At 45.5% G+C, this 10,068-nt stretch overlaps 1 protein-coding gene across 1 annotated transcript; it reads right to left on the bottom strand.

Moving 5' to 3' along the window:
- Positions 1-1,753: 1,753 nt before the first annotated feature.
- Positions 1,754-6,982, bottom strand: FITM2 (fat storage inducing transmembrane protein 2). The gene is made up of 2 exons (XM_052788783.1): positions 6,773-6,982; positions 1,754-4,487 (listed from the first exon to the last, which is right to left on the bottom strand). Exons 1-2 carry the CDS (start codon positions 6,943-6,945, stop codon positions 3,845-3,847), a joined length of 816 nt encoding a protein of 271 aa, XP_052644743.1. The 5' UTR covers positions 6,946-6,982; the 3' UTR covers positions 1,754-3,844.
- Between the last annotated feature and the right edge of the window lie 3,086 nt (positions 6,983-10,068).

The following is a 10,068-nucleotide window of genomic DNA, read 5'->3' on the forward strand; positions in this document are numbered from 1 at the left end:
TAATCCCAGGAAACAGGTTTCTGAGTGAACAGAGATAAACACAGGCTGATCAAAGGCGAAGAGCTGGAAAAGGCTGATTGCAGAGAAGCTGCAGGGATCTACTTTAAGCTACGGTGGAAAAAAACAGGTATTATTTCACTAAGAAAAGTGACCATAGACTTGTGTTCACAACTAAAGCCTGATTTTCCAAAACATTTCATATATCACAGCAGCCCCTACAGTTTTTTTCCATTCAAGTGCACCACAGGGCATAACTGCGTGTTTCTCACTTTGTCATTAATTGCCATGCATCAAAACAGAAAACAGGATTCTTTTTTTACAGCCACTAGGCAATCTAAGTTTGGTACACACAAATAAATTGGCAAACCAAGAATACCATTTAGCACCAGTGAAGCATTTATGGAACAAGTTTGCTTTGAACAAAGACTCTGTGGAAGAATCAAACCCGTTTCAGACATGTTTAAAGTCTGAACAGTTTAGACGGCTCTTACGAAAGATCTAAACTTTCCCGTTTGCCTGATCTTGCCTCCAGTGACGCAAACATTTGAAAGAGTCCCAGGTAAGTGAAGAGCAAAATGAATCCTAATCCAGTTAATCTTCCCACTGTGTTCTAGCTGTGACTCCCTTCCTTGCTGGCCCCAGCAGAGGAAAATGTTTAAGGCACCAAGACCAAGACCTGCCTCAGCCACATCAGTCAGGCCAAATGCTGCTTCTGTGAAAGTACTGTGATACAGAGCCCATGAAATAGGCTACACAAACACAGACAATGAAAAATGAACAAACATATGTTGAAATAAATAATATGCTAGTAAGATGTTGGAGACAAAAATTCCCTAGATAATTCTACAGACAGAAAGACAGCTCTGCAGGAACAAGAGGAATACTTAAATCCAGAAAAGAAAAAAACAAAACAAAAAAACAAAAAAACCCCAAGTGTTTCTCGCAATTATAGTTGCCATCTTTTGAAATCACTACAAAATATGAAAATTTATCTTTAAAATGTTACACTTTTAAAAAAACCCTTGAAACAAATTAATAATACCTGTTGACAGCTGATTTGTGCCTTTGTCACAGGACATCAAATCCAGCTATTCAAGGCACTGCTTCTTTTTGGCTGCAAACCTGTCATAGAAAGGCCGCATTTTTATTTTAATGATAAAAGTGTATTTGGGAGAGGGAAGGAAGTCAGATAAAGGTGATGGCAAATACGCCGAAAGAAAATTTGCAACCTTCAGTTTCCAGTTAGAGTGCAAGGAAGCAAAGACTTGCTCTGAAATAGAGTCAAAAAGCACAAAGAAAAGGCCTGGAGCACAAGGGAACCTTCTAAGCCAACAGTTGGCACGTGATCTCTGGGTACTGAGAAAGACATGTACAGCAAGATTTCCAAACTCATAAGCAGTATTACAGCCCACGGGAACTTTCCCATACATTTCAATGGATTAGGCTCTCCCTTTGCTACAATAAGCAACTGCCCATGTCTACAAAATGAACTGCCTGGTGCAACAGGCACACATCAGGGAACTTGCTTTTGTCACGCATGGGTTTTTTTGGTTTTGTTTTGTTTCTTTTTATACACTGTACTTGTGAGAACCTGTGCCATATTAACTCATTCAAATACTGCAGAATTATCAATGTCAGTTTGATCATGCATCTCAGTAGTCAAAAAAATACCTGGAGGCTGGATCATCCAGGGAAGTGAAGAGCAGCAGCATCATCTTTACAGACATCAGAAACAGATTCTCAAAGACACTGATAAAGTTTTCAAGTGTTTTTCTTTCATTGTTTAAATAAAAGTTTTGAGAATAAACATATCCCACATTATTTCCATAATAAAAAGTTTGTAAGACACTGGTTAGAAATAGACAGAAATATCCATATAGTGATTGCACAAAACATTTGTGAAACTGAACATATTTCAGCAAGTCAGTTGGTTTAAATAAATAGCATTTCCTGTTCCAAGGCCTTGTCTATACAGCAAAGTTACATAAAGATAACTTAAACCAGAAACTTAAATTTAATGAAATTAATCAGAAAACCTTCTGGGTATATAATCCTTTTTCATGGTGAAAGTGGCTTGTGGTCTAGCTTAGCTCTATTGGGAGCAGGCTTACATTACATCAAAAGAATGTCTGCAAATGAATTTGCATTGTTTAAACAAATTTAGTTAAACCCAATATGAGTTAATCAGAGCAAATTTTCCAAAGAGTCAGCTCAAAAGGCAATTTAATGCAAAACCAAAAGGAGGAGCTTGACAGAAAATACAACACCTCCTGAAACAGCTTCTTTCCGAGAGGCGATTTGTACTTTCTAAGGACACAAAACAACTCCCACTTGCCACTGAATTCAGTGAAAATTCAGGTGAAGCCAGCTCTCCTCAGAGGCAGACGACAAGTGTGGAATTAACACTGCTGTATTTATTGCAAATGCTACCGCTCTCTTGCTGGAAGAGAGCTGTTGAGATGGCAAAAAGAAACGTGCCAAGATTAGACTACAGTGCATCATACCCTATATTCAGCAAAATAATCACCTTGGAGTCAAACGCTACAGACCAAGCCCACTCACAGATTAACAGACACTATCTACAGCCTTGCCCACAGACCTTTTTGGCTGTCTCACTCGTCACTACAACTGTCAAACAAATTTTGTGCAATTGCGTCATGAATAAGCCTTTATGAAATAATAAAAAGCTTTTCAAGATAAAGACTATGCTAAATAGCTGATTGATATGATGAGTATACCCATCCCACCTCATACCTATTCATTATATAATAGTAGTGTTTTATTCAGTAGTGGGTTTCCAGCCACATCAAAAGTGGCCACAGCTTTATGTGCAATCAAAATTAAGTAGCTTACTGATATTGCTGGATAAGCCAGAATAAATATTGCTCCAAGCACATTCCTTTGCAGCTCTTAGGATAAACAATTTGTTTCATCCATTACCAAGCAGATTATTTGGGAAATAGCAGGTTAAGCTAACTTGTTCATAACACCAGAATTTCATTGTTGTTCTAGAAGAAACATACCAAAAAGTACTCATTGTTGCAAAGTGTGCAATTCATAAGATTTAAATTAAAACCCCAATATTAGACTTTTTAGCAAAATTGGAAGGAGTTTGTTTTTTTCTGTCAAGAATAAAATGACAAAGTATTATTACAATTACTTTGCCTAAGGAGAAAGTTAAGGCTTGTTTTTCAAGAGTTTCCTTTTCAAAGGCAGGCAGGAATTTAAACTCAGTCTGCTTAAGACATTACATCTCAGATTTACTCTCTGTTGCAGAAGGTGCAGACAGCTAAGAAGCATTTGTGGCAAGTTAGTGTACTTAATGCTTCATGTGATGTTCTAGTTTCACAACAGAGCTATATACTGCTTTAATGAGTATTGATATTTTCGCAACACTTAGCAGCACTGTCATTATTAGAGCTTTCCTGTAAGGCAATACGAGTATTTAAAAAAAGTATGAGGTTTGGATCATCCATGACATTTTGACATAAATCAAAAAGAAAGAGGGATAATAAATTGGAGATCAGTCAAGCTCTTAAAGAGCAAAGGCCTCTGTCAGCCTTGGATCTGCTCCTCCCTTTATTAGTAAGAGAACAGATACAACTTCTGATTTCCTTGCCGAGAATGCCAGTCAGCAGCTCCTAAACAAGAGCAGACCTCTTCCAATACCAATTTTTTTTTTCTCCCAAGGAAGAAGCTCGTTACCACCTGCCAGCCATTGGCTAGTACAGATTTGGTTTCCTCCAGCCCATCACCTTGTTCCTTACACTGGAAATACAGCAACCATTCCTACATTCAACTACTCCAGTACTGAAATAAATTTCCAAAAATTCTAATACTTATTTTATCTGCTATAACTGTATTTCTTTGAAGTCAAAGGTATATTTGGAAGAGGTAGTCCAGGAGAAAAGGGTTTCAAGTACCAAAATCTGTAGGTCCCGTACCAAGCTGACAGACCTATCAGCACACCGAGAAGCTTTTGACTGAAGTCATGGAAATACACGGCAGTACAGAGAAACATGAACACCCAGATCACTGTGAGAAAACACAAGGAAAGAAACAGGATGTTGATCACAACACACAGATTAGAGTTCTGGTCTATGGACAAGCCTTCCAGCACAGCCACCTCCTCCATAATCATCAGAGCACAGTACGAGAGCAGAAAACAGTGCCCCGAGATATCAAAACCATTCCAGATCCCGTTGTCCTGGTGGCACTCCTGCTTGGTGGCATACAGCTGGCGAGGCTCGCTGAGTTTACCCAAGGTAGAGCACGTGCCAGTGAGATTCTCGATATACATGAAGAATCTGGTGCAGACGTACCAGATGGCAGTGCCCACTAGCAGTGCACTGAGACGCCGCAGCACCATCAAAATGCTCTTCGTGGGACCATAGAGGAACTTGCTTTTGGCAAACTGGTAGGTGGTGACTGCGATGAAGGGTAGCAGAAGCCAGAACGTCCATGCCCAAGCCACCTTCACAAAATATCTGCCAGAGAAAAGCCAAAAGAGAAACATGCATGTGTGAAACTTCAAAGAAGCTGGGGTAAGCGGTGGTGCTTGAAGAAGTAGGTTTTCAAAGCAAGTCTTCAGAACCATCTAAATTAGACACTTTTGCCCTCCCCTCAAAGTAAAGCATAGCTGAAATCTTAACCTTCTCCCCACTATTTCTCTCAGGCCCAACGCCTGAATATTTCCTCAACCAGGTACTTCAGCTGTTTCCCAGGCAGCATTCCCTCAGACCTAGAGCCCTCGTTCAGACTTGCAGCAGACTTGCAGTTCAGTTTTGCAATCGCTTTCACCCTACAAACCCGCTCCACTCTGTCCTGCTCCAAATGCAGCTGCAAAGAACATATTTTTAGCTTGTCACCCTGAGCACAGTAATGCTTCCTCTGACTCTCTTCTTCCACCCCAATTATCTTTGCTTTCAAAGCCCTTCACAACCTCTAACTCTTAATATGGAATAAGATAGCCGAAAGGGCTGACTCTTTTCCTTCATCAGCCCATGCAGCTTCTTCTCCATCACCACCTTATAAAATAAACGAAGAAGCACAACATGTTTGTTCCTTTGCTGTCACTCCAGTTGATGAGAACTTTCCTTTGGCAGACACAAAACCTTCCACCTCTAAATTCACTCTCTGCCTTGAAAATTTTTGCTATGATGCCTGTAAAATCTTGAAAACCAGCTGATGATGTGCTGATATCCTGTTTAGCAGGAGACAGTATTGCATAACTAGTCCTCTTTTCAAATCTTAAAGTGGAGCACGTGCAAGTGAATTCACTAATTAGTTAAGACAACCATAGTCTACGATCATTTTTCTCCCATTAGCACCTTCCAATGCAGCTTGCTTCCTATCAGCTGGTGGGAGAGGGGAACTGTGCAGCCCCTTCATTACCCACATCCCAGTTTGAAAAACAGAGACAGCAGAATTCTGGTCTGTGGCTGAGCTATAGCTAGGCACAGAGAGTCATCATTTAATCATCACCTCAGCATCGAAGACAAAAACAAGTAGTGAGGATCCTGAACTCTGTGCCTAAGACCCTAACAAAAACTGTCAGGGCCTTGCCCAGGATTTTGAGGAGTACCTCCTTTATGCTTAATTTTACAGTAGAAGTGGCATCTGTGTGGCAACTACAGCTGCTACCAAGGAATAGTAATTGAAAACAAAATCCTCATTTTACTGGGAGAGTTAAAAGCAAAAAAGGCTGCTAACATAATTACTGCCAGCAAACCAGCAGGCAAGTAATTTGTGGGGAAAAAAATTGCTTCAGAAACTGTCGGTACAGATAACCTTCCTCTATTTAAGAAAGGAGAATTGAACTGTAGTATGTTTTTACTGTAAGATCAATTTCACTCTCCAAGTTCCTGCCAATCCTTCTTTTCAATCACACTAAAAGCAGCTCCTCTCCCACGTGCCACCAAATGACAAATTGGAATCAATATAAAGTACAAAATTCCCCAAGTCATGGGGGAAAACGGCAATTTTAGCTTTACTTTCTGATCTGCAGCAGGTGAAGCACACATGCACTGGCCCAGTTCATCGCCTTCCTTGTGCCCTTCAAAACGTTCAAGCGCAGTTTTGAAGAATGACTAAGCCAGCTAAATCATCGCCTAAGTACCAGAAAAGGGTGGCAGTAACTGTGCTTTTACGAAAGACGTTAAAAGACTCACTTCCTTCACCTTGCTTTTAGATCAGTTCAGTACCATCAGTTTACTCAAATACGAGGAACCATCCGGGAGCTGAAGAAGGAAAAAACCTCCTCCTTTTCCTCTTCCAATACAAACCGAGCAAGAAGCTCCAGCTGTTCTCAAATCGCGCAGTCCTGCGGACTGCAGCAGGCGTTAGGACCAGGAAACCCCCCGAAGCCGCCGTTCCCACCCCCAGCAGCCCGGCCCGGGGCTCGCCACCGCCGCCTCACGCACCCGCCGCCTCTCCCACAGCCGCTGCCGCCGGGGCCGGCCCGGCTCACACACACGGCTTGCCGCAAAGCCACCCTCGGCCGAGCTCCGGGGCCCGCCCGCCCCATCCGACCCCTCCGGCCCCACATCGGGAGCGGGCGGGTGCCCCCGGCCCCCCCGCTCCCCCTCCCCGGCCCCCGGGGCAGCCCCCTCCGCCCCAGCAGAGGACAGGGGGCCAGATCGGCGCGGCGCAGCCCCCACCCGCTCCCGCTCCCGCTCAGCCCGGGCACCCCCAGCCCTGCGGGACCCCCGCCCGCCCCACCGGGCCCGCCTTCCCTCTAGCTCCCCGCCCCTCCCCCCCCGGCTCTCCTCACACGTTGAGCGGGTTGCGCTTGTTCCGCATGGGCGTCTCGGGCACCAGATCGCCGTCCTTGAGGGCGGACCCCAGGAGGACGATGGCGAGCAGCAGCCAGGGCAGCCGGCCCCGCACCCGCCCGGCGGCCAGCCCGGCCCGCAACCGGCAGCCGCACCGCTCCAGCCGCTCCATCGCGCCCCGCCGCCAACCCCCCCCACCCGCTCGGCCGCCGTACTCCGCGTCACAGCGCCGGCCCCGCCCTCCGCCCCACCGCTCGGGCACCCCCTCGCGGCGCCCGCCAGGCCGGGACGCGGGGAAGGGTGGCGGGGGCGCCGTGCGCATGCGCAGCGCGGCGCGGCGTCTGCCGGGGTGGGGGAGGGCGCCCCCTGCAGGGCCCCGGGCGGGCGCCCGTGACGGGAGGCGGCCCGTGGCGGTACGGGAGCCATAGGGGAGCCGTGGGCGCTGCCCCGCGGGGGGCCCTCGCCGCGGGTCTGTGTCAGAGGAGGAGAACGTGGGCTCAGAAACCTCCGTGGCCCACTCCCACCTGTCAGAACGAGAACGGAGGTTACGCTTTGCACCCATCACCAGAGGGGCAGGTAGGTCGCTTCCCTGATGATGGCCGGAACATCGGAAGAGAGACCACGGGGCTCGTGGGCTATAGCAGCTATACCACGGAGTCATGGAACTATTTAGGCTGGGAAAGACCTTTAAGATCACCGAGTCCAACCGTTAACCTAGCGCTGCCAAGGCCACCACTAAACCGTGTCCCCATGTGCCGCATGTGCACGTCTTTTAAATCCCCCCAGGGATGGTGACTGAACAGACCACTTCCCTGGGCAGCCTGCTCCAATGCTTGACAGCCCTTTCGGTGAAGACATTTTTCCTCATATCCAACCTAACCCCCCCCCCGGTGCAACTTGAGGCTGTTTCCTCTCATCCTGTAAAAAGCATCCACTACTTCTAGAGTAAGGTGGCAGCTCCTCTGAAAGAGAGTGTCATACCATAATATTCAAGAGAAAATTTGAGAATTTCCTCACTCAGTAGAATTTTTTTATCTTTTTCCTGGGGCTTAACAGAGAGGGAGGAAGTATTTCTGGGGCTCTTAAGGCTCCCACACCTTTTCACCGTCCATGTTTATAGCTGAAAGTGGTGTTCAAGCACTGGCTGTCACTGTGGTATTTGAGACCTATTTCATCTATTGAACTGCTGCCGCTGTCATTTCAGCTTAGTTTTTTAAAAAAATTTAAAAAGCATCAGCAAGCAGAGAAACGGCTAAATGAACAAAGAGCCTTTATTCATGCCAATGGCCTCAGTAAGAAAAACGTGAGGGGGCGGGGGGGGGGAAGCAGACCCTATCTGAGACAGGATGGGAAAGTATTTCTTGCCAGAGTGCCTTTCAAAGCCAGTTTGTAGTCATCGTCAGCAAATCTATGACAACATCTGGGCTGAGAGAGCAGAAGGATACATCAAAGCAGCCCCAGTAGATACGGAGAGTTTCAGCTAAGGAGGTTATCCAGGGTAAATGGCATTTGGCAATTTATTAGATGTTGTTTTTAATAAGACTACCATGGCCATGTCTAGCACTTCCAGCCACAGCATTGTACCCCCAAATTAGAAAAGACAGACAGCTGCGTTCACTCAAACGAGCGAGGATAAGAGGGGCTGGGAGCAGGTTTTGCAGAGTCTGGCATTGTCTTCCTAAATCCCCCTCTGCCTTTGAAACCTTGCCTCCTTTGCTTCCCAGGTTTGGGTCTCTGATCTCCAGACTGTTTGCAATGCCTGCGAGCTGGAGGTGGTGAGCTGCTCAGCTGGTTGCTAATGAAGCATGCTGTGGAGCCTACCACACGGCAGGAGGATTTCATAAGCTTGGCACCTGTTCCAGATGAATGGAGTTGATGGCATGGGCTGGAAATGTGTCTATCTTCAGCCCAGCTTGAAATGTCTGAGGATTATCTCTGTAAATTGTGGATTCTCACAAGTGCAGTGAGCAAAGCTCTGCTGGGTCCAGGTGTCCTGCAGATTTAGAGTAAATCTCTACTTTCAGGCCATGTATTTGCTGCCATGTACACCAGCCAAGGCCAACAGCCCTTCTGAGGAGCCGATCACCATTCCCCTGTAAAGAATCAGCGAAGCAGAATTTAGGTCTTTTAAAACTGCAGAAAAAGCTTTTATTCATAAACAAGGAACAAGGTTTGTTCTAGGGAGATTGCAGAACATTCCCAAAGAGCTCTCACAGACATCTGGTCAAGCTGCAACAGATATAAACCATACTAAACTGAATTAATTTGTCAGGTATAGCAGATATGGCTGTCCTTCCCTTTCTTTGTATCTTTTTCCTTAACCTCACCAAATGATTGCCTGATTCAAGCTGAAATCTTCCAGACTGTTTGATTTAAAAAATTGTGGTTTGGGGTTTTTTTTTTTTCTGGTTTAATTTGAACCAAGGCCCCAACAAATTGTTTCTCTTTTATGCAGAAATCACATTTTGCCTTTAAAGTATGCAGGGATAGATTCATTAGGGGCTGTAGAACCACTTTCAGGGCTGAAGAGTGGTTGGTGAGCCTTGTCCGTGCAGGCCCAGTCACCCAGAGCTTGGGGCACTTATTTGGACAGGAAATGCGGAGATTCCAGCCACATGAGCAGAGGTTTGAAGTAAGATCCAACATGCCTGGGAAGATCATCCTTACTCCTGAGCTGTGGCAGGTTTGGGGGAAATCTTTCCTGGTCATATAGTTTCATGTTGTATCAGGTACTTCAGGTACTTCACTATTCATTGGAGCAAGAACAATGACAATAATGTTAATTATTTTAAATAATTTAGTTGCTTAGAAAATGAATTTATCTTATTCCAATGATTCTGTTAATCATCTGTTAAACTCTTTGATTGCATAGAAGTCTCTCTTGCTGATGTGAGACTATGGTATGGATACCTTCCGCAGAACTGAGGATCATCACTGGGAAACAGTCACCCCAGTCTCAGTGTACAGTCAGTGGAGAGACAACCTTAGAACCCTTGCCAGGAGCGTAGGGCAACTGTACACCTAATTTGGGTTTTTAAAATTAGCTGTGGAGAAACTCAGACCTTCTTGCAAGACAGTTGCATTTTGCTCAGGTTCATGGTGCTGCACTGTGGTCTGCTGTCACTTCGATGCTGACAAAATGATGCTGTATCCAAACATGCTGCAGTAGTGTCACAGCCTCACATGTAAGTATCATGAGACCCCTGCTCACAAGTTCTTCCTGCTAAACACACTCAAAAATGTTGCATGCCAGAAGAAGGCAGGTTCATTACTGAAAAGTTTATTGCGCCTTAAA

The sequence above is a fragment of the Harpia harpyja genome, chromosome 1 (assembly GCF_026419915.1).
Source record: "Harpia harpyja isolate bHarHar1 chromosome 1, bHarHar1 primary haplotype, whole genome shotgun sequence".
NCBI lineage: Eukaryota > Metazoa > Chordata > Aves > Accipitriformes > Accipitridae > Harpia > Harpia harpyja.

What these genes read in the sequence shown, in the direction of transcription:
- FITM2 (XM_052788783.1), bottom strand. Translation starts at nt 6,945, where the DNA reads ATGGAGCGGCTGGAGCGGTGCGGCTGCCGGTTGCGGGCCGGGCTGGCC. An exon ending in AAGCGCAACCCGCTCAACGT is followed by an intron (nt 4,488 to 6,772) that starts GTGAGGAGAGCC and finishes TTTCTCTGGCAG; the next exon opens with ATATTTTGTGAAGGTGGCTT.